Source organism: Sarcophilus harrisii, chromosome 3 (assembly GCF_902635505.1).
Source record: "Sarcophilus harrisii chromosome 3, mSarHar1.11, whole genome shotgun sequence".
Taxonomy (NCBI): domain Eukaryota; kingdom Metazoa; phylum Chordata; class Mammalia; order Dasyuromorphia; family Dasyuridae; genus Sarcophilus; species Sarcophilus harrisii.
The window spans coordinates 64,007,672-64,033,016 of record NC_045428.1 but is presented as its reverse complement, the minus strand read 5'-3'; the positions used below and the strand labels follow the sequence as shown (position 1 = coordinate 64,033,016).

At 35.0% G+C, this 25,345-nt stretch overlaps 1 protein-coding gene across 3 annotated transcripts; it reads left to right on the top strand.

Annotated features, from left to right (window-relative positions):
• The first annotated feature begins 229 nt into the window (after positions 1-229).
• On the top strand, positions 230-23,978 carry LOC100922206 (C-X-C chemokine receptor type 2). 3 transcript variants are annotated; one of them, XM_012546365.2, is made up of 3 exons: positions 230-860; positions 8,921-8,971; positions 21,990-23,978. In XM_012546365.2, the coding sequence occupies exon 3, from the start codon at positions 22,002-22,004 to the stop codon at positions 23,073-23,075; it is 1,074 nt and encodes a 357-aa protein (XP_012401819.1). In that variant the 5' UTR covers positions 230-860; positions 8,921-8,971; positions 21,990-22,001; the 3' UTR covers positions 23,076-23,978. The 3 variants fall into 3 exon arrangements, with proteins under 3 accessions (XP_012401819.1, XP_023356394.1, XP_003765990.1); XM_023500626.2 differs by lacking the exon at positions 230-860 and having other exon boundaries at positions 8,842-8,971; XM_003765942.4 differs by lacking the exons at positions 230-860; positions 8,921-8,971 and adding an exon at positions 8,995-11,124.
• The last annotated feature ends 1,367 nt before the right edge of the window (positions 23,979-25,345 follow it).

Here is a 25,345-nt window from a genome sequence, read left to right as displayed (position 1 = left end):
AGTTTCTCAATAATGGTTCCTGTCCCATGAAAGTGAGCAAGGGCTTTTGATCTCTGGATACCACAAGACTAATCCAGCTTCCTCATCAAGTTGAACAGGAAGATGTAAAAGTACCAAGCCCAAAAGCCTCAAGGCCAGGTACTCATTTCATTATAAAGGACTAATCTATTGGTAGACTGTGGATACTGAGTCAGTTGATGACAGCCAGGGCATGTTGAGTGGCTTTAACAAAAAAAAAAAAAAAAAAAAAAAAATTAAAAAGAACAAGTTATCTTCATAGGAGAGGAGAGGATCACAAGCAACAAAAATGCTTTGAACCACACACAGTGGAGTCCAAAGACGAAAAATCTCCACTTACTGCCCTTTGATGCATCAGAACCATCAGTTGTGGCAAAGAAGTAAACCTATCCTCCTCCCAAGAATAACATCTGACTGTGATTCTACTCTTCCCACCCCTAATTTTGATCTATAAAGTAAAAGAAAATGGAAGTCAGTAAAGACTTCTTCTTATCCCTCTATATGGAGATGGACTATTGAAGATGAAGAGTACAGTGGGTCAGTTAAGGGGAGCTTTCCCCCATGTGTCTGTATTTCTTTGTGTTCCTTGTGTATCTCTGAACAAGAGCTGAGCATCCGGTTCTGCCACAAACTCCTAAGTCTTTTGGCAAAAGAAGTACATGAGGATTTAGGCAATGATATCAGTGTCACAAAGTCACATGCAGCCAAGACCGTGTCGGCACTGAAGCCTTGTTCTCACAAGTTGATAGATACCATCCTAAGAAGTCAGGAGACAAAAAGATATGCAAATCAATATCAGTTGATATCATCAGTAAAAACCAAAGAGCAGGAAGAAAAGAGAGGTGAGTGAATATGGACTTTTTCTCTCTCTCATTCTCTTTTCTTCTCTCCTTCCTTTCCTTCCTCCCTCTCTGTTTCCCTCTCCCTCTTCCTTTCCCTCTTTTATATCTCTCTCTCTCTCTCTCTCTCTCTCTCTCTCTCTCTCTCTCTCTCTGTTTCTCTGTCTCTGTCTCTCTCAACTGACTGACTATTAAGTGTCCCAACTTTAATGAAGGTAAAACTATGAGAGAAAACCCCTGGCAGAAGAAGAATATTTATTAATGTCCAGGGCTCTTCCCCTCTTCCCTCCTGAATATTCTATATATTCCAACCCAACATTTTCTCTTGAGTGATTTTATTAAGTTCTTGGGTTCCATTATTATCATTATGTAAATGACTTAGATCTATATATACATATGCCTCCAGCCTCTTACCTGAGTGTCACTCTTCATTGCTAACTGCCTAAAAGACATTTCTAGTGGATGCCCCATAAACAACTCAATTTTACCATGTTTAAAAAAGAACTCATTTGTCTCTATTCTTCCCACTCCATCCCACACCACACCACCCCCTCTTACCTCCTGTTTTCTATCTAACTTCCCTATTTCTGAGAAAGGCATCACCATCCTTCCGGCCACCAAGTTCTCATTCCTGATTCTCTGCTTTCCTTTGTCACTTCTTACATTCGATCAAGCCTTGTCAATTCAACCTCCATAACAGCTCTCCAATCTATTTCCTCTCTCCCCTTGCACAACAACCCCCTTATTTCACCTTTTATCATCTTCCACCTCAACTATTGCATAATCTCCTAATTGTCCATCTTGCCTCAAGTCTCTCTCCTCATGGATTAGACCATGTCACATACCTTGATTGTACAGCATCATTTCCTCTACCTGTGCTCTTCAAAAGAAATTTTATTGATATTTTCTGCTTCTTACATTTCCATAGTATCCCATGTATTCCTATCCCTATTACTCTTCAAGAGCCATTCCATATGGCAAATATGGTTGGGGGGAGGGGGGTTGGGGGAGGGAGTCAGAAGAATTGATTCATTGCGAAAATTGAAAAACATGTACAAAAAAACCTAAAATTGTTTTGACTTATAATTAGAAAGGAAAGTGATTCAGTATATGTGGGAAGAGAGACAGACAGACAGACAGACAAAGACAGAGACAGAGATAAAGAAAAACAGAGAGAGAGAGTATATAAACTTCCCACTTCCACAAATAAATTGTTTAGAAGTGCCTTCTCATATTTATCTCTTCATTCAAGTCCCTTTGATCTTTATAATTTTGTTTCATTTACTTTTGATTTTTTATTGTGTCACATATCTTTCCATTTACATTATTGTAGTTACTGTGTATATTGTTTTCTTGATGCTGCTTACTTCACTTTGTATCAGTTCATATAAATTTTTCCATGCTTCTCTGTATTCATCACACTTATCATTTCTTACAGAACACTATTATTCTGTGTGTGTGTATATATATATATATATATATATATATATATATATATCACAATTTGTTTAGCCATTTCCCAATTAATGGGCATCTACTTTGTTTTCAATTCTTAACTGTCATTTTTTAAAAGGACTGTTATAAATATTTTGGAGTATATAGGAACTTTATTCTTATCAATGGCTTGGAGTTTAAGCCCAGGAATACAACCTCTATTTCAAGGGAATGGATTTTTTTAGTATATTTATTTGCTTAATTCCAAATTGCTTTCCAAAATGATTGCACCATTTCACAGTTCCACTAGCAGCATATTAGTTTGTCTATCCTTCCATAATCCCTCCAACATTACTATTGCCATTTTGTGGTCTTTTTTTTTTTTTTTTTTTTTTTTTTTGCCAATTTGTAGATGTGAGGTAAAATCTCAGGATTATCTTGTTTTTCATTCTCTTATAATTAGAAATTTAGAGCATTTTTTCACCTAGTTGTGAGCATGCTACAATTCTTTTGACACTTATTTGTTCATATCTTTTGACCATTTATTTATTGGGGAATGGCTATAAATCTTAAAGTTATTTGTTATGTATATATATATATATATCCTTATTAGAGAAATTTGATATAAATATTTTCCCATTTGACCACTTCCCTAGATGCATTAATAAAGACTGTACAGAATCTTTTCAATTTCAAGTAATGAGTTATCTGTTTCAAGCTTTTTAAATTGTCTCAATCTTTTATTTGGTTATGAATACATCTCTTCCCCATAGTTGTGAGACACACATGATCTGTTTCTCTTCTAATTTTTTTAGAGTATGATTTTTAATATTAAGATCATGTATCTATTTAAAATGTACTGTAAAATATTGTGTAAGATGTTGGTCTAAGCTTAATTTCTACCAGACCACCTTGAAGTTTTCCCAACAGTTTTATAAAATAGGGAGTTTTTCCTCAGTAACTTATTTTTTTCTATTTAATCAAATACTAATTTATTGAGTCTATTTTTTCTGAACCTCCTTTATCTTCTCATTTCCACTGATTTATCTTTCTGTTTTTAAACTAACACCAGATAGTTTTAAATATAATTTGAGGTCTGGAAGTAATATTCTCCCTTTGTCCTTTCTTTTTTTTATTATTTAGACTAATAATCTAGATCTTTTGTTTTTTTCAAATGCATTTTGTTGTTATTTTATCAGGTTCTAAAAGTATCCTCTTGGTAGTTTAATTGGTATAACATTGAAAGTACAGATTAATCTAAATAGTATTGTCATTTCTAATATTTTGGCTTACCCATGAATACTGAATATTCTCTAGCTATTTAAGTTGTTCTTTAATTCATTAAGTGTTTTAAACATAGCATTTCCACTCCCTCTGTTTTTGTCCACTTGTATTTTTGATTTCCTTCTCATTATTTTCACCTTATGTCTAAGTCTGATTTTTCTTCTGCAGAAAACTAACTGTATGGATATGTATACATATATTGTATTTAACATATACGTTAACATATTTAACATGTATGGGTCTGCCTGCCATCTAGGGAAGAGGGTGGGGGGAAGGAGGGGAAGAGTTGGAAAAGAGAGTTTTGCAAGGGTCAATGCTGAAAAATTACCCACGCATATATCTTGTAAATAAAAAGCTATAATAAAAAAAGAAGTGTTTTAGATTTTTTGTTGTTTTTTTTTTTTCTGGTTCTACATGTATATTAACTATGCAACTTTGCCAAAGTTATTAGCTGTCTCAACTAGTATTTTTGCTGATTCTATGGGGTTTTTCAAGTTTACCATCCTATCAACAGCAAAAGAGGATAGTATTAGTTCCTCTTTACCTGTCTTTATTCCTTTAATTCTTTTATCTTGTCTTATTGCTATTGCTAGCGTTTCAAAAACTATATTAAATAATAATGGGGAGAGTAGGCATCCTTACTTTGCTGCTATTTTTACTGGAAAAGGTTCTAGTATATCCCCATTGTATATAATGCTTTGTTATTAATTTTAGAAATGCTTTTCTTTTCTTTCCTTTTTTGAGACTAAAAAAGGTCCATCTATGACTATATTTTGCAGGATTTTTAGCATAAAAGAGTGTTGTATTTTGTCAAGGGCTTTTTCTACATTTCTCAAGATGATCATGTGGTTTTGGATGCTTTAGTTTTCATTATAATTAGGTATATTGATTATTTTCATAATATTGAACCATGTGAACTTAATGAATGGTTTCTTGGATAAATCACTGCAATTTGATGGGATTTTCTTTTAAAATTTTTTGAGTAAATATTCAATAATGATATAGCCCTACAGTTTTCTTTCCATCTTTTGTTGGTTTAGGCATAAGGACTATATTTGTCTCAAAATAATGAATATGGTAGGATTCTTCTTTCTGAAATTTTTAGAATTTGTAAAGTATGGGTACTAAATGATCCTTAAAAATTTTGTAGAATTCTCTTGTGAATCCATCAGATAAGGGGCTTTTTCTGTGATCATTCCTTTATAACTAGATCTATTTTCTTTTCTTAAATTGAATTATTTAAAATCTTTAGCTAGTCTTCTGATAGTTTAAATATTTAATTTAATTTTTTTTTATGGCGAGTCATTTGGAGTTAAGTGACTTGCCTAGGATCACATAACTAATAATTGTTAATATCTAAATCTGGATTTGAACTCAAGTCCTCCTGACTTCAGGACCAGTACTCTATCCACGGTGCCACCTAGCTGCCCTGAGATTTAATATTTTTAATATATTCCTCCACTTCTTTTGTGCTCTCAGTTTTGTTAGCATATAATTATACACAATAGGCTCTGGTTATTCTTTTTATTTCCTCTGTTTTTGCTGTGGTTCTACTTTATTCACTTGACATTTGATTGATTTGATTTTCTGCTCTCTTCTTTTTAGTCAGGTTACCTAAGGGTGTACCAATTTTATTAGTTTTTTTTTAAAGAAGTTTTAAATTTTGTCTACCATTTTTATGGGGGGGAGTTGTTTCCACTTTATCCATTTCCCTCAGATTAATATCTCCTCTTTTGTGCTTATTTTAGCTTTGTTTATTTGTTGACTCACTAATTTTAAAAAATTGTATGGAGTTAATATTTGCTTTTTCTGTTTTGTTAATATAAAGATATCATTTCCCCCTAGGGACTGCTTTGGCTGCATTACTAAAATCTGAATATGTTGTTTCATCATTATCACTTTATTTTATATAATTATTAATTTTTTCTACAATTTATTCTTTGGCCCACTCATTATTTAAGATTTCATTGCTATTGCCATTTGACTGTATCTTTAATTTGTGGTGCCAAACCAATTTCTATTCTCATTGCACTGTGGTCTATAAAAGATGTATTAATTATTTTTAGTTTTTTTACATTTGTTTACAATATCTCTCTGCCTCAATACAAGGCCATTTTCTGTAAAAGTTTCATGTGGTTCCAGAAAAGACTGTGGGATCTGAATGTAGATTGAAGCATACTAGTTCACTTTTTTTATTTTGGTTTGGTTTTGGTTTTCTTTCTTATGGTTTTTCCTTTTGTTTTGAGTCTTATTTCAAAATATTACTAATGTGGAAATATGTTAAACATGATTGTGCATGTATAATATATATTAGATTGTTTGCTATCTTGAAGAGGAAAGAGGGAAGGGAGAGAGGAAAATTTGAAGTTCAAAAATCTTACAATAGTGAATTTTCAAAATTATCTTTACATGTAACTGAATAATACTAATTAATGAAAGAAAATAAAAATAAAAAATGCAGAAACAAGGTTGGGGGAAAGCATTTCATGTGGTACAGAAAAATATGTATATTATTTTGCTCTCCCATCTAAAAGATTCTATATGTCTTTTAACTCTAGTATCACCAGAAGCTTGTCCAGTTCCATATTTTCCCTTTATTTATCTTTCTGTTAGACGTTATCCAAAACTGACAAAGGGATATTCAAGTCTCCTGTTATCATTGTGTTATGTCTTCCTGACAGATTAAATAATAGCTTCCTGAAGATTAAATAATCTTTCTTTTATGGATTTGGATGCGGAGCATTTGAATGTATAAGTTTATTACTGATATTGGTTTGTTGTGTTTCCTTTCAGTACAGAGTAATTTCCTTGTTTATTTTTTTTAGATTTCTTTTTGATTTGTATGAAGAAAAATGGTAACTCCTGCTTTTTGGATTCACTTAATGCATAATAAGTTTCTATGTTTTGTATATCCTTATTTTTAAAAGTGTTTCTTTTTTTCAACACATTATTGGGTTTTGTTTTGTATTCAATCCATAGTTCTTTTTTAATTTTATTGGATTGTTTAATCCATTCATGTTTAAAGCTATAAGTTAATATTTATATTTTCCTCTATCTCTAAAGTTACAGATTTTTTAAAGTTATGATTTGTTTCCCCTCTTCTGCTATAATCACAATATAATGTTTCTTTAATTACTTTCATCTTTTTCTTTTTCTTTTCTTTTCTTTTCTTTTTCTTTTTTTTTCTTTTTTTCTTTTTTGCTCAGGCAATTGAGTTTAAGTGACTTGCTCAGGGTCAAGACAAGACAGGGTCCCCCAATATCAGGGTCTGACTGAGTCAGACAAAGGCATATAGTTTTCTATTCCTGTGGTACCTCTAGAATTAAATATAAATTCTTTTGTTTAGAATTTAAAACTCTTCCCATCCTGGCCCTTCCCTTAGCTCTCCAGGCTTCTTATATATCACCCCCTTCTATGCACTTTGTAGTTCAGCAATACTGGCTAGTTGCTAATTATCATTGTCTGATTCCATGTCTTTGAAGAAGTTGTGCTTCATGCCTGGAAAATATTTCCTTCTAATTTCAGTTTCTCAGAATCCCTGGCTTTTTTAAAGACTCAGCTCAAGGGCTATCTTGCAAAGAGGCCTTTTCTGATTCCTCCAGCTGCTTAGTACCCTTCTATCTAAGGTTACTCTCCATCTATTCCATGTGTCCTACATCGTCCTTAGTAAAGCGTATGTCATCTCTCCAGTTAGAATGCAAGTTCTCCTAGAATAGGGATCATTTTTGTGTTTCTTTGTGTCCCCAGTACACAGGAATCATTTAATAAATAGTTTCTGAATGATTGAATTAGAAATTCTATAGCATCTGATTTCTAACATAGGGTTTAAGAACAAAGAAAATATAAGTGATTCATCACTTCAAACTACATTGTTTGAGAGATATTAAAAACTAGCTAGGTTTAGAAAGCAATCAATTGCTTACATGAACTGATATTGAATGAAATGAACAGAATCAGGAGAACAGGGACAGCTAGATGGTGCAGTGGATAGAGCACCAGTTCTGAAGTCAGGAAGACCTGATTTCAAATCTGGCCTCAGACCCTTAACACTTCATAGCTGTGTGACCCTGGGCAAGTCACTTAACCCCAATTGCCTCAGCCAAAAACAAACAAACAAACAAAAAATAGGAGAACATTGTACACAGTAACAGCAAGATTATGTGACGATCAACTGTGATGGACTCAGTTCTTAGCAATGCAATGATCCAAGACAGTTTCAATACAGTTGGGATGGAAAATGCCGTCTGCATTCAGAAAGAGAACTGTGGAGACTGAATGTAGATCAAAACATAGTATTTTCAACTTTTTGAGAAATGAGGGCATTCCAAGGACGACTTGGTTGGTGAGGAGGCTTGTAACCATGGTTTGGTAGATCCCCTTCCACCTGGGTTCTTCCCTCATGGCTTCAGTGTAGTAATAAAGATCGAACAGAGATCCTTCTATTTGATTTCTTATCATAATACTAGCTAATTTATAATCATCATCATAATAGTCATATAGCTCTATAAAACTTTCAGAACCCTTTCCATACTTCATATATCCTCACAACCAAGTCCACAGGCAGGAGTATGATGGGAAATGTTTAAAAACCAGATCTTCAAAAAGGCACAACTTACTTTTAAGTTTAATCTTCATTATTAACATTTTCTCAATTGTTTTCTTAAGTCTAAACAAACAATTAAAAAGTAAATTGAGAACCATTTGCAACATTTGTCAATTTCTGAGATATAAATGACCAACTGACCATTTGCTTAACAATTGGCTCCACTGGTTTTAGCACAATCCTATGAGGTAGGTACTATTATTATTATTCCCATTTTCCAGATGAGGAAACAAAACTTGTCCAGGATCACACAGCTAGGAAAATGCCTGAACCAGGATCCTAACCCAATTCTTTATCTACTGTCCCATTCAAAAGCTAGCTATTATTACCAAAAAAAAATCAGACAGGAATCTCAGTCTGTTGTATGCTGCTAAACTGAAGCTATAAGGGAAAAAGGAATCCATCAAGATATAGTTTCAATCCCTTTCACCAGCCAGGATGCCCTTTAAGTGCTTTCTGTGTGCCAGGAACTGTGTTAGGCACTGGAGTTACAGAAATACAAGAAAAAGCCTTTTTACTAAAGAGACTTATTTTCTTTTGGTGGGCCCACAGCTTATAAGTATCTAAGATAGGATTTAAACTCAGGTCTTCTCGATCTGGACCAGGTCCAGATCTCTCCACAAGTTAATACTCTCTCTGACTCGCTGGTTGATTGACTTAGGGCCTCCTGCATTTCCCCTCTTTAGCCCAATTTCGTAAGTTTCTCCTTAACAGCCACTTCACATTTCTTCCTGTCTAACAGCACATTCAGCTTTTGGATCCTGACTCACTTCAGAGGTGGCGGCAGCAACAGGTAAGTAGGGGCTTTCATTAGGGTCTTCTGGGAAGTAAGGAGAGAAGGTTTCTCCAACAGAGAAACTCTTTCAGATGAAAGATGTCCCCAGATCATTCTGTCATCCCTTTGTCTTGGGGAAGAGCCATTCTTCAGCTCTCAGCTAAACTGAGAATTCAGCCAAAAAAAAGTAGACTTGATCTGAAAAATTACAAGAAATCAAGACCGCCTTAATTTGACACACTTCCTTTAGAAAATGCTTGCTGACATTTGCCCAGAATTAACTTTTCTCTTCTTACTTTATCCTTAAAATAGTAAGAAAATGACCAGTTGCATACTGGATTTCTAGTCAGAAGACCTGAATTTGACTTTCAATGCTAACAGTTAGCATGTGGCTTTGGGACACTAACATCAGTTTTTTGAAACCTATTTTGCACATTTCTACAATGATATTAGATAGACTCTAAGACCCTTTCCAGTTTTACAAATACAATCTATTTTTCCTAAACACTACTGATTTACAGAAGAAGTCAAATAGAGGGTTTATGCTGCTTAGAAATCAAAGGAAATCCTACAGTAACCCCAAGGGAAAGCAGAAAGTAGAACCACTGAGAAGGTTAATGTCCTGTGGTTCTGTACTATAAGTGTAGATAAAGTCATCCCTTATAATCTAAGGGACTATTGGAAGGAACGGTACTCTCTTCTCACCTCTGCCAAACTTTTTTAAATAAGTGAAATTGGGTCAAAATGAACACCAAAGGCATCCTTGGAAGAAAAAAGATGTCTGTGTGGAAATGGAAAGGGTGAGTCTCACTAATTTTTATCCCTGTGGTGGGAAAGGCATGGAAGGTTAGCATAGTTATAGGCTGATTATACATAAAAAAGCCTCAGCTTTTTGAAATATCAGCTGACCTGAATCCATTTCTTTCAGTCCTGGTGAGATAAATACAGAGGTGGAAAGGCAAAGCTGAAGGTTTAGCATACCTCAATATAACAGCTAATATTTCAAAGTGTGATAAAGGACCCCAAAGGGCCCTTGAGACCTTTTCAGAGAGTCCTTGAGTTTAGATATATTCTCACAATAATATTAAGATGTTTTAAATTCTTATGTGGTAAGTACCGATAGATATAATTCACATAAATAAAAGTTATTTTAGGGTCTTCGGTTTTTAAGAGTATAAATAAAGTGGTCTTGAAACCACAACATTTAAGAACCCCTACCCCAATCACAGCATATGACCCTGGACTCTGCTTTTGGAGGAGAATTCTAAATGGTTTTATTGCAAATAGTCTCTGGTGTTTCTCTGAGCCTAGAATTGTAGAAAGCATAAGGAAAGGAAAAAAATTTTGAGGAGCAACTCATATGGCTAAACTTGTTTTTATCCTTTCTGCTGTGATGATTTTTAACACAATAGAAGGCATAGCCAATAACATTTGTTCAAGTGTACAAAATATTATTATGTTCTTAACTTGGTAGGCTTATAATTTGCCCCTTTTTATTAAATATTACTTATTACCAGAATTAGAAGACTGAAATAGGGCTGGTAAATTGCTGTGGTACCATATTTTTCAGAACCAATACTTATGTAACTAAGAGGAGTACAAGTTCAGAGCAGATGATTGGTGAATGAGGTTCTTTATGAAGCAGAATGACTCATTAATAACTCCAGAATGGGTCGTTTAAAAGAGCTTTAAGATGGAACATGGATCTTGGGGGTCTCTTGGAGCAGAGGTTGAAGCTAAAAAAGATGTCTTTAGAAAGACCAACATCTGGACTTAACAGATATTCCAGCCTTATCTTGGCTATCTTTATGAAATATTGGCTCCCAGCGAAAACAAAGAGAATTGTAGAAAAGCTGGATTGAGGGAGACAGGTGGCAGATAAGCTGTTTATCCCCAGATTTGGGAGAATGAGGTAACCAGAAGGGTACAGGATTTAGGGTAAATGGAGAAATTTTGAGAAAGAGGAAGCTGAAGTTTTCTGGGGAAAGCTACACTGCCTATTAATTCAAATAAGCTATTAAAAATATCCTGCGCCCTCTGGGAAATCCACTTCTGGTTGAACAGCTTCATCTGCCAAGTACCTCCCCCTTATGGTTTTCTAGTACCTCCACCCTTTCACTGGTCATACCTACCTTTCAGAAGCTGGCACAAACTGGAAAACCATCTGGCTGGTAAGCCTTGAAATTTTCCTCTCTTTGGTTCCTCTGCTTTTTGCCCTTATCCCCAAAGGTCCAGAGACCTTTCTTTATCTTAGATCTTCAAACCCTGAACAAGTGGATAGATAGATAGAAGGACAGTCAGACTGGTAGATGAACAAACAAAAAAAGAACATATAGATAAAAAGAGAGAAATATGAGAGAGAGACATAGACAGAAAGAAACAGAGACACACCGAGATACAGACACATAAGCAGAGAGAGAGAGAGATAAAGAAAGACACAGAGACAGACTGAGACAGAGAGAGAGAGAGGAAGAAAAAAGAAGAAAAGAGAAAAGATAGAAGGTAGATAAATGATAGATAGATTGATAAAAGATAGATAATAGAGAAATAGATGGACAGATAGTGCACTTCTTAGCATATGTGTCAGGTATTCTGCTGAAAACTATAGATTCAATTATAAGCAAATAAGCCAGTCTATATCTTCAAACTTACATTCTATACCAGCTTCCAGCTTCCACCCTCACCCTCACCCTAAAGAGGAAAAACAATGCATAAAAGGAAGCTGGACAAGGGGGTATTAGACAGAGATTATAGAAAATGTGGGGGAGAGGAAGTTAAAAGTATGGCTGGGATTCCCCATGAAATAAAGGTCTGGCCTAGAGATTCACCAGTAAGGAGAAGATATAAGGCAGAGACATCTCTAGAGGGAGAAGGCTGCAGAGAATGGGAGTCTAGTCAGGAGAATATAGATATAGTTCCCAAATCTAGTAGGGCTTACCCAGCTTCTTGGTTCTGAGTCTGCATAGGATCTACCCACACTACCAACCCTCTCCTGCTGCTCTTTTTCCAGGAGAATGGGGTAGGGAGACAAAAGTGTAGGTGGGGAAGAGGGGAGAGAAACATATGGGGAACCTGGAAAATGTCAATTCTGATCAATGGAACAAGGCTTTAGATGCTTAATGACCCTCTCATGATTATTTCATAATACTGGTATTGCTACAAAAAAAAGAGAGAGAGAGAAGGATCATTAGAACTAAACCTCCAACGTGCAGTTCCTCTTGGTTGAGGGTTCAATGCACCAACCTCCTCCCTCATTCTAACACTCATTCTCACATTGAATCTTTGAGCACCTGCTGGGCACCTACCTATCTCAGCCTCCACACACAATTATTCTCAGAACCCACTCTGCTTCTCCCCACATTCTGAGTCATTCACACAAACACTAAGGCTCCAAGCTCCCAGGAACGCCTTCACTCTCTTCTATAGATAGATTCACTCCTCACAATGCTAGCTCTCAGTCCATATTCCTTCTCTTCTGTTTCCCTTCCCTCAATTAATTTCTGCCAAGATACTTCATGAACAATAGAAAAAGGACTATATCCCAAAATGTCTTAAACACAATTGGAGCATAATTGGTAGCTGCCAGTAATCATCCCCTGTCATTCCCACTCATATACTTCTGTTTGCCTTTTGCCAGCAATTTCTCACTCTAACACACATATATACATACACGCATATGTATATGAGCAGTTGTGAGCTCTTCAAACAAAACCTTGATGTCCACAAATTCTTAGACTAGGGATTCTTAACTCAGAGTACATAAACTTTTAAATATATATATTTTGATGATTAGATCCTAATATAATTGGTTTCCCTTATAATATTTGCTCTATGTATGCATTTAAATTTATTATTCCAAGAAAGAGTCCATTAGTTTCACCAAACCCTGCCAAAGAAGGTTATGACCCCCAAAAGTTAAGAAGCCCCATCCTAGAATGTAAACTTCTTGAGTCAGCAATTGTTTTGTTTTTTTGTCTTTATAGCCCTAGGAATTAGTATGCTACCTGGTACATAATAAATTGACAGATGATGTAGAATGATCACTGAATGATGTAGAGGAGTTTTCTGTCCAGATCTGAGTTAGATCAGATGATCTTGGAGATCCCTTCCAGCCTAAAATTCTTCTACATATGCACACACATGGATCGTCCCTTAATATACTACTCCAGTGCCTCATCATGACATGAAAGTGACTTTGAGTTCTGGAAGGGTATATCAGTCAAGTACAAGCTATCACAGGTCTCACTCTTGCTCTAAAGTAGTTCTGAGGCAGGAAGACCTGAGTTCAAATTCAACCTTAGATCCTAGCTGTGTCATTTAACCTCTGTTTGTATTGGGGTCCTCAGTGGTAAAGTTGACATAGAAACACTTTTCAAGGTTGTTGTGATGACCAAATGTGGTAGTTTGAATATATGCTTATCCAGGCATATAACAGGCCCTTAAATGCTTGGTCCCTTCCCTTCTCCTTTCAATCTTATCAAGCTGGAAGATCTTTGGATACCGACCTGGGTGATGGACATATGGATCATCCAAAGACCAACCTACTTAACTTCACAGAGGTTCATCTCTAAAAAGTTGACCTCTGTGCAAAAAAAATTTTTTTAAATATAAAAATTCATAAAATGTGGAGTACCCATACCAAGGAAGTAATAAATCTTGAAATTTTTAGCTAGATATATACAGTATTAATTATCTAACTAAATGATGTTATTGAAGTAGTACTGAATGGCAAGTTAGGAGATCCTGCCACAAAGGAATTGTGGGACCTTGAGCAAATCCTTTCATGTTTCTGAGCCTCAGTTTCCTTATTAAAATGAGAGAGTTTAATTAGAACCTGAAAGTACCTCTCAGCAGTTAATCGTGGGTCTCATATTTTTTTTATAATTGAGGAAATTAAGGCTTGCTTGATTTGTATAAGATCTCATAGGGAAGGAAAACAGGGTTCAAACACAGCTCCACTGATTCCCAGATCATTTCATTTTTCTATTACACCATGATGCTTGGTATAAAGACTGCACTATGGGGTTTATTTGAATGAGCACCCAACTATGGAGTCAGAACATTTGGGACATGACACTTCAGGTTTTAAAGATCCAGAGAAGTCTTCATGGAGGAGATATGGAAATGAGCTGGACCTTAAAATCTTAGTAGAATTTAGGCAGAAAAGGTCTAAAAACTATCTAGTTCAACCCTATCATTTTATAGATGTGGAAATTGAGTTATGGAGATGTTAAGCAAATTGCTAAAGTCACAAATTTAGTTAATTGTGGAATAGTGTTTAGAATTCAGGACTCCTAGCTGTCTGCCCATGATAGTTTTTTAAAAGATTTCAGGAAGAAAATAGAGCAAAAGATAGTTCTTAAATTGAAGTTAGGATGTGTCTATATACACATACATCCTAACTTCAATTACATATATATAATATATATATATATGTGTGTATGTATAAATATATAATGTACTTCAATTGAAATATATATGTATACATCCTAACTTCAATTTTTCCATATATATATTCAACTCCATAAATTATGTATATATACATATATACACACCAATATACTATATGTGTATATACTCTAAGTATATAAATAGCATAAATGTGTGTATATACATTATGTATGTATACATGCACACACAAACATATATATGCAGTTTTCTTACTTTTCACATTACAAAGCTTTTAAATATTACTCTCAGTTCATGAGAGTACTCATAACAAAGTAATCATACAGTGACCTCATCTGAAACTATATGAAATATATCATATATTTAACACCCCAAATATACTCCTCTCTATTTTAAAAAAATTATCAGAAATCCATTTTCTCTCCCTTCTACCCTTACCCTATTAAAAAAAAAAAGGAAAAGAAATTTCCTATGTCAAATATTCATGGCAAGAAAAATATATTTTCTAAAAATATAAAAAATATAAAATTCAAAATATATGTGTATGCATGACTAGGGTGTCATTCTATACACTAATTCCATCACCACTCTGTAATGAATAGCATATTCATCCTCTGGATTCATGAATGGTCATTGTATTGATTTTATAATTTCTGAAGGTTGCTTATTTTTACAATTTTATTGTCATTTATATAAATTATTTTCCTGACTCTGCTCATTTCATTCTTCATCAGTTTATGAAAGTCCTCTATTGTTCCTTATTTAGAATACTGCTATCATTATGTAAGTTGTTTTCCTGAATTGATGGAAAAGGTGGCTTTTTACGTACGGGTGGGAGAAACAGTATGAATCAGAAGACATATTCAGGTGATAGGGAGTAGAGCAATCTGATTGGAGTAGAATGTTTTAGCAGAAGAATGATGAGAGATCAAAGCAGAGATGTGGAGTGAAGCCATACTGCGTATACAGGGAGGGTCTTGAATACCAACAATACACAGTCTGGATTTTATCCCCAAAGCAATAGGGGAAACTTGCTCAGAGTTAAAGCTTCCAAATTCATTCAGCTGATTTACATCCCTTTTCTTCTCAATTGCTCCTTCTTTCCCAAAGTACACAGCTGAGAGTCACAGGAACCCCAAATGAGGACCAAAAAGATAAGATAATCTAATTTATCTGCAGAGATTTGGGTTCACAGGCCACCTCTACCATTTTCTGCCTTTTTACCATGGATGAGGGATTCACTTGACCACTTTGATTTTCAGGTTCTTCATGGAAAAATATTTTTAAAATACTCATAAAATATACTTCATCAGTCAACAAGTCAACAACTATTTATTAAGATCTTATTATGGAGAGGAAGAGGGGAAGGAACTGAGCCAAGATGATAAAGAAAAGGCACTGATTTTTTTGAGCTTTCCCCAAACTCCTCCAAATATCTTTAAATAATGCCATAAAATAATTCCTGGAGTAGAAGAACTCATAGAAGAAGGAGATGAAATAATTTTGATATTGACAGTAGTAAACAAACCTTTCCTTAGATCATACCACTTTGAAAGAATTGAAAACTTACAAGTCCCTAGAAGAATCTGAAAATAGCTGCTCAAAACTGCTAAAGCTTGGGACAGCATGTCTCCAGCCTGGAAACAGAACCTTATTTTAACAATGAGTTAAAAGTCAAAAAATAGGCTGGAAAATGAGCATACAGCAGAAATAATTCTGATCATAGAAAGTTGTGATGGTGAGAAGGAAGATCAAAACACAGAGTAGAAAACAACTAAATCAAAGTTCTTATATCCAAAGCCTCCAAGAAAAACATAAATTGGTCGGAGGTCATGAAAGAAGTCAAAAAGAATTTTGAAAGTCAAGTAGGAGAGGAGAGAAAAAAATGGGAAGGTAAATAATAGAGATGCCAAAAAAATCATGATAAGTCAACAACTTGGTAAAGGAGACACAAAAAAAATTATGGAAAAATACCTTAAAAAATAAATATTTTACCAAATACATAAAGTCAAATAAAAAGATAATGAGGGAAAAAATGCCTTAAAAGCAGAATTTGTCAAATAGAAAAAAGAGGCACAAAAATTCACTGAAGGAAATTTTTTAAAAAGTAGATTGGGGGCAGTTAGATGGTGCAGTGGACAGAGTACCAGCCCTGGAGTTGGAGGACTTGAGTTCGGATCTGGTCTCAGACACTTGGCACTTCCTAGCTGTGTGACCCTAGGCAAATCACTTAATCCCAATTGCCACAGGGAAAAAAAAAGTAGATTAGGCCAAGTGGAAAAAAAAAACTACAAAATCTCACTGAAGAAAATAATTCCCTAAAAATTAGAATTGAACAAATGGAAGCTAATGACTTTATGAGAAATCAAGAAACAATGAAACAAAACCAAAAGAAAGAAAAAATAGAGGAAAGTGTGAAATATTTCAGAAAAAACAACTGACCTGGAAAATAGATTCAGAAGAGTAATTTTAAAATTATTGGACTACCAGAAAATCTTGATCAAAAAAGGATCTAGACATCATCTTTCAAGAAATTATCAAGGAAAATTATCCTGATATTCTAGAACCAGAGACTAAAATAGAAATTGAGACAATTCACTGGTCTCCTCTTGAAAGAAATCCCAAAATGAAAACTCCCAGGAATATTGTAGCCAAATTCCAGACTTCCTAGATCAAGGAGAAAATATTGCAAGCAGACAAAAAAGAAACAATTCAAATATCATGGAGCTACAGTGAGGATAACACAATATTTATCCTTTCTATATTAAAGGACTGGAGCTTGAAATATGATGTTCTGGAGGGTAAAATAGCTAGGATTATAAGTACCACCCAACCAGAAAAACTGAATACACTGCTTTGGGGGGGAGGAAAAAATGGGGAATGGATATTTGTAGAGGGCTGAAACTATTGAGTCGATGCACTGAAGTCAGGACTGCTGAGCACTTGAGGCTAACTACCAACTGGACAATACTATATGGGCATATGTTTGGAAAATGGTCCTTTCCACTATCCATACTGGTTCAATGATTGGTGTAGACAGAGGATTGCAGGAGGGACTAGGGAGTGGAGTAAGACTAGCCAGAGTCACTCTCTTGGCGGTAGATGAGGGAGAAGGCGGTCGCAGAGATTCTGCTTCCATCCTGTTCAATCCTGCATCTAAGGACCAAGAATAAAGACTGAGGACTTTTGCTTATCTTGACTCTGGCTGATTCTGAGGTATCCTGGGTGCTAGCATGGTCATCACAGATATTCAATGAAATAGAGGACTTTCAAGTATTCATGATGAAAAGACCAAAACTGAGTAGAAAATATGATTTTCAAGTACAAAATGCAAAAAAAAAGCATAAAATGGTAAACAAGAAAGAGAAATAATAAGTGATTTGATAAAGTTAAATTGTTTATATTCATACATGGGAAGATGATACTTGTAACTCATAAGAACTCTTTTGTTATTAGGGCAGTTAAAAGGAATATACATAGAGGGCACAGGTATAAATTGGATATGGATGATATTTAAGGATAAGGGATTGATATTTAAAGGGATGATATAAGGGTATCCCCTTATATATTGATATATTTAAAGGATGCTATTTTAAAAAATAAACAAAAACATAAACATAAAAACTAAAAACTAATGATTAAAAATAATAGAAACATAAACATAAAAATAAATAAAAGGGATGATATTTTTTAAATAAAATTAGGGCATGAGAAAGAAGAACTGGGAAAAGGGGAAAAGGAGAGGTAGGATAAGATAAATTATCTAACATAAAAGACTAACTGAAAATAGTAGAGGGGGAAATAAGGGAAGCAGAGAGGGGAACACATGAACTTCACTCTCCTAGAAATTGACTCATAATGGAATAATATATACATTCATTTGGACATAGAAATCTATCTTACGATAAAGGAAAATAGGAAAGGAAGGGGATAAAAGAAGGGTTAAGAGAGCTGATAGAAGGGATAGCAGTTTAGGGAAGGTAAAAGTCAGAAGTAAAACACTTTTGAGAAAAGACAAAATAAAAGGAGAGAAGAATAGAAAAAATGCTGGGAAGGAGAATAGCACGGGGGAAAATACATAGTTGATAATCATTATTATAAAAAATAATTTTACAGTGATTTTCTCTGATAAAGCCTTCATTTCTCAAACATATAGATAACTGAGTCAAACAATAGAAATAAAAGCCTTTTGTCAATTAATAAATGGTCAAAAAATATGAACAGTTTGTTTTCAAATAAAGTATTCAAAGTTGTTTATAGTAATGTTTTTAAATGCTCTAAATCACTTTTGATGAGAGAAGTGTAAATTAAAACAACTTTGGGCTACTATCTCACACTTGTCATACTGGCTAGTATGACAAAAAAGGAAAATGACAAATGTTGGAAGAGATGTGGGAAAATTAAAACATTAATGTACGATTGGTGAAGTTGTGAACTGATTCAACCATTCTTGTACAGCAATTTGGAACTATGCCTAAAGGACTATAAAATCATGCATACTCACTGACCTAGCAATATCACAATTCCTAAAGAGATTTTTTTTAAAGGAAAAAGACCTGTGTGTACAAATATATTAATAGCAACACTTCTCTGAAGGCAAGAATTGGAAATTAAGGAGAGACCTATAAATTGGAGGACAACTGAACAAGTCGTATATAATTGTAATGGAATGCTATTGTGCTTTAAGAAATGATGAGCAGGATTATCTCAGAAAAACATGGAAAGACTTTTATGAACTGATACAAAGTGAAATGAGCAGAACCAGAATATTTACATGATGATCTACTATAAATTACTTAATTATTCTTAGCAATACAATAATCCAAATCAATTCTGTAAGACTTATAATGAAAGGTGCTATCCATCTCCAGAGAAAGAACTAGTAGAGCCTAAATTCAGATCAAAGATACTTTTTTCTCTTTTTTTCCTTGGAGATTTTTTTGGTCTGTGTTTTCTTTCACAGATTGACTCACATGGGTTTGGAATGTCTATAAATGTAAAATCTACATCAAATTGCTTGCCTTCTCAATTGAGGGAGGGGAAGGAAGGGAAAAAATTTGGAACTCAACATTTAAAAATAAAGAATATTAAAATTGTTTTACATGTAATTGAGATAAACAAAATATTAAATAAGAAAAAAATTAACTTTTTTTTTCTGAGGCAATTGGGATTAAGTGACTTGCCCAGGTTCAGGAATTGTTAAGTATTTGAGGTCAGGTTTGAACTCAGGTCCTCCTGACTTCAAAAATTTAACTTTTAAAAAAGGAAGTGGGTCTAATTTTATAGTCAAACTCACAAAAATAACAATAGTGATTTCATTACTTTAAGCAACAGTCAAGAAGAATCTATTAAATGCATATTATGTTCCAGACACCATCTTAAATGTGTCTTACCTTGTTTAGTTTTATGTTGTTTTTATTCCTTCTTCCTCCCCTACTTTCCCCCCAAAAAAGAATGTGCTGTAAACTCTGATCATTCCCAAGCTATTCCCTGGTGTTTAAGCTACGTAGGAATAAGTGAATAGCCTTCCAAGGTAACTACTTTGAAGGAGACAACACTCATTTAGATGAACAAATTGTTTATTATCTTAGAGCTGAGGTTTTAATCCTTTTTTAATACTAGGGATCCCCTTTGACAGTCTGGTAAAGCCAATGGACTTTTCAGAATAATATTTTTAAATTTTATATATAAGAACACAGAAAAAATATATAAAATTACAAAAGAAGCCAATTTTATTGAAATACAATTATCTAAATATTATTTTTAAAAGTAAGTTGAGGGACCCCTGGTTAAGGAACTTTGCCTTAGAACCTCCTCTCATCTTGCACATTTGAAGTTAGGTGTTCTTACATACAATTTCACATTAAGACTTTCCCTGAAATTAGTATGGCAGAAACTAGGCATTGACCCACACTTAACACCGTACACCAAGATAAGGTCAAAATGGGTTCATGATCTAGGCATAAAGAATGAGATCATAAATAAATTGGAAGAGCATAGGATAGTTTACCTCTCAGACCTGTGGAAGAGGAAGGAATTTATGACCAAAGAAGAACTAGAGATCACTATTGACTACAAAATTGAAAATTTTGATTATATCAAATTGAAAAGTTTTTGTACAAACAAAACTAATGCAGGCAAGATTAGAAGGGAAACAATAAACTGGGAAAACATTTTTACAGTCAAAGGTTCTGATAAAGGACTCATTTCCAAAATATATAGAGAATTGACTCTAATTTATAAGAAATCAAGCCATTCTCCAATTGATAAATGGTCAAAGGATATGAACAGACAATTTTCAGATGATGAAATTAAAACTATTACTACTCATATGAAAGAGTGTTCCAAATCACTATTGATCAGAGAAATGCAAATTAAGGCAACTCTGAGATACCACTATATACCTGTCAGATTGGCCAGAATGACAGGGAAAGATAATGCAGAATGTTGGAGGGGATGTGGGAAAACAGGGACACTGATACATTATTGTTGGAATTGTGAATACATCCAGCCATTCTGAAGAGCAATTTGGAACTATGCCCAAAAAGTTATCAAACTGTGCATACCCTTTGATCCAGCAGTGTCTTTACTAGGCTTATACCCCAAAGAGATACTAAAAAAGGGAAAGGGACCTGTATGTGCCAAAATGTTTGTGGCAGCCCTGTTTGTGGTGGCCAGAAGCTGGAAAATGAATGGATGCCCATCAATTGGAGAATGGTTGAGTAAATTGTGGTATATGAATGTTATGGAATATTATTGTTCTGTAAGAAATGACCAGCAGGACGAATACAGAGAGGATTGGCGAGACCTATATGAACTGATGCTAAATGAAATGAGCAGAACCAGGAAATTATTATATACCTCAACAACGATACTGTATGAGGATGTATTCTGATGGAAGTGGATTTCTTCAACAAAGACAAGATCTAACTTAGTTTCAATTGATCAAGGATGGACAGAAGCAGCTACACCCAAAGAAAGAACACTAGGAAATGAATGTAAACTGCTTGCATTTTTGTTCTTCTTCCCAGGTTATTTATACCTTCTAAATCCAATTCTCCCTGAGCAACAAGAAAACTGTTCGGTTCTGCACACATATGTTGTATCCAAGATCTATTGTAATCTATTTAACATGTATAGGACTGCTTGTCATCTTGGGGAGAGGGTGGAGGGAGGAAGGGGAAAAATTGGAACAGAAGTAAGTGCAAGGGATAATGTTGTAAAAAATTACCCTGGCATGGGTTCTGTCAATAAAAAGTTATTTAATTAAAAAATAAATAAATAAATAAATGATTTTGCAGATCCGAAAAAAAAAAAAAAAAAAAAAGACTTTCCCTGGCAGACAACACAGAAAAAGTTTAGAAACTCAGAAATACATAAAAATATATGTATATCAATGTTTTTCTCTTTTTAATAATTCAGACTTATTTTTCTGACCCAAATAGAGGGCTAAAAAATTTTACATGGATTTTCCAGATCATGGAGGCGCCATACCCCTAACCCCTGAAATGCAGGAGTAATTTTATACAATTATCTGAATTTCCTATGGGATTCTTTTATGAGTGGAAAGGAGGGAGGAAAGGAATTGCATGACTATATTATGAAATTATTCTGTTCTCTTTTGCAGGCTGTCTAAAATATGGTTGAGTTTATTTCAGATGAAATACTCGATTTGGTTTATGATGAATCAAATTTTTCTGGATACAGTACATACCTGCCACCTGAGTCTGACGATGCAGCACCCTGTCCCCCAGGGAGCTGGAATCTCAACAAGTACTTTATCATCATAATATACATCTTCGTGTTCTTGCTAAGTTTGCTGGGAAATTCATTGGTGTTGCTTGTCATCCTCTACAACCGGCTCAACCGTTCAGTCACGGATATCTACCTGCTCAACCTGGCCATAGCTGACCTGCTCTTTGCCCTGTCACTGCCCATCTGGGCTGCCTCCAAGGTGCAAGGATGGATCTATGGCACACCTCTTTGCAAGCTTGTCTCCCTTCTGAAGGAAGTCAACTTCTATAGTGGCATTCTGCTGCTGGCCTGCATCAGTATAGACCGCTACCTAGCCATAGTCCATGCTACCCGTGCTTTGACTCAGAAACGCCACTGGGTAAAGTTCATCTGTATGGGCATCTGGGTTCTGTCCTTGCTCCTGTCCATGCCCATTGTTCTCTTCCGTGAGAAACTACAGTCAAAAGATTATGGCTATGTCTGTTATGAGAACTTTGGCAAAAGTACTGAAAAAGGGCGTCTGATACTGAGGATCCTGACCCAGTTCTGTGGCTTTGTCCTGCCCCTAGTGGTCATGCTCTTCTGCTACGGCTTCACTATGCGCACCCTTTTTGAGGCGCACATGGGGCAGAAGCATCGGGCCATGAGGGTCATCTTTGCTGTAGTGCTTGTGTTCTTACTTTGCTGGCTGCCTTACAATCTGGTGCTGGTCACTGACACCCTCCTGAGGACCCACCTAATTGAGGACTCTTGTTCACGAAGAGAGGCGATTGAACAGGCCATAAATGTCACTGAGGTACTGGGCTTCCTCCATAGCTGCCTCAACCCCATTATCTATGCCTTCATTGGACATAAATTTCGATATAGCTTTCTCAAAATCCTTGCTGCCCATGGTATGGTCAGCAAAGAGTTCTTAGCCCAGCACACCAAGCCCTCAGTCCATGGTTCCTCCTCTGGAAATACCTCTACCACTCTTTGAAAACCTTTCTTTTCCAGATTTTATGAGTTTTTCACTGTCCTTTGTCTTTCTCACAATAATCTCCAAAACTTCACTCTTGAATGAGTTAGTTTCTCCTTTTCCATGCATGTCTCCACCACCATGTGGAAAGGAAAGAAAGTGAGAACCCTATTTAAGAATACCACTTCAACTGGATGATACACGAATTGCATCTACCTCTACAAGTATCTTGAACTCTTGGATTGCAGTTGCCATATTTTTTTTTAATTTTTTGCTGAGGAACTTGGGGCTAAGTGATTTGCCCAGGGTCACACACCTAGGAAATATATTAAGTGGCTGAGGTCAAATTTGAACTCAGGTTCTCCTGACTTCTACAGTTGCCATATTAATAGGACAGCTCCTATTATTCAACTCCCTTAGCTCACAGCATGATTTCTTGAGACTTTAAAGCCTAGATCCCATTTAGGGTACCTATTGTGATTCTACAGCAGAAAAGGGGTATGGGGTGGGACCAGGGGAAGTATCAGATTTTATAAATCAGTCTCTTTTCATATATTCTCTTGACTATCATTGGAGACAGCTAGATGAATCAGTGGATAAGAGTGCTGAAGTTTAAATCTGGCCTCAGATACACACTACCTGTGTAATCCTCAGCAAGTTACTTTACCTCTTAATCCACTGGAGAAGAAAATGGCAAACCATTCCAGTATCTTTGGCAAGAAAACCCCATACTGGGTCACAAAAAAAGTTTGACATAACTGAAAGCCTGAAAAACAACAATTGTGTCTATCAAAAACCTGAAAATGGGAGAGAGAAATTAAACTTGAAGATGGACTTCTAGTCAGTCACTTGCAAAGATAGTCCTGATTCCTAGTTTCGCTCTTGGACTTGTTCTGCTGAAAATAAATTTTATTAGGAAAAGTCTCTTTTACTTGTCCATCACTTCCTTTGTTGTAATAAGAGTCAGAGACATAAAATGAGTTTTAGACACTGTGGAAGGGCTCAAAAGAGTAGCAACCAAGTTCAGTAGATGGGTATATGGTAAGTTCTTTGCTCTTCTGGGCTAGGCCAACAGCTCCTTTTTATTCTGACAGGTGTGAAATTTAATCTTTCTCACCTACAAATGCAAATATACAAACATTGTTAAGGAATTGAAAAAAAAGATTAAGTATATGAAAAATATAAAAAAGAGGTCTTGAGAAGATTCATATATAGTCACACAAAGTGAGTTAGTGGACCCAAGAGAACAATATGCACAATGACTACAACAATGAAAATTGAAAGAACCACCACCAAAAATGGAAATTATATGAAGTTATAATGACCAATTTTGGTTCCAAAGAAGAGACATAAGAACATCCTTCCCTATCTTCTTTGAAGAGGTAGGGAACCCAAGTATGAAATACTTTCAAGTATCAGACTTGTGTTTATTAGTTTTGTTGAACTCATTTTTCCCTCTTTTTATTCTTTGCTATAAGAAATAGCTCTAGGAAGGGCCACAAAGCCAGAATATATTAATAAATGATAATATTAAAATATGTAAATTATTTAATAGTGAAAGTGAGTGAGAAAACAGGGGAGGGAGAAAGTTATGTGCAATTCATTCAAGAAAAATGTTCTGAATGATTTTGCTTAAGTCTCTAAAAGGTCGTTGTCAAGGAGAGTAGAATCAGTTGCTGGACATCAATTTGTGAAGAACTAGAGGAAATGGTCAGTAAAATGGAATGGGTTTAGATTTTAAGGAAGCAAGTCTTGGGAGTAAGCTGTAAGAAGATTTTGGCATTTTTCCCCAAATTACAGTTATTAAGTACCTAGTCACATAATCCTCATCCCCTCTTTTTATGAGGACATGAATTTTTATACAAATATATTTTCCCTAGCTGCTTTGGAAGACTTAAGAAATTTCAGGCAAGTGTATAATTTTATACTAGAGATAGTTCTGAAGGCTTGATCAGAGCAACTAACTCCTCTTCCCAAGTATTTAAGGAGTCATAAGTCATGATGGTTATCAAATTTTAGAGTTTTAAGGGAATTCAACTATTATTTAGTCTACTAAATTATTTTTATAATTGTAGTTTATTTTTTAACATTCATTTTTTTAAAAATTGAGTTCCAAATTCCTTCCCTCCCTCAAGCTAGTTCCCTACCCATTGAAAAGGCAATAAAATAATAACAATCATGCAAACAAAATCAAGCCATGCTTATTAGCGATTCCATAGTAGTCATGTTATACACACACACACAACAAAAAGAAAGTAAGTGAAAAAAGTATGTTTCAATCTGCATTCAGA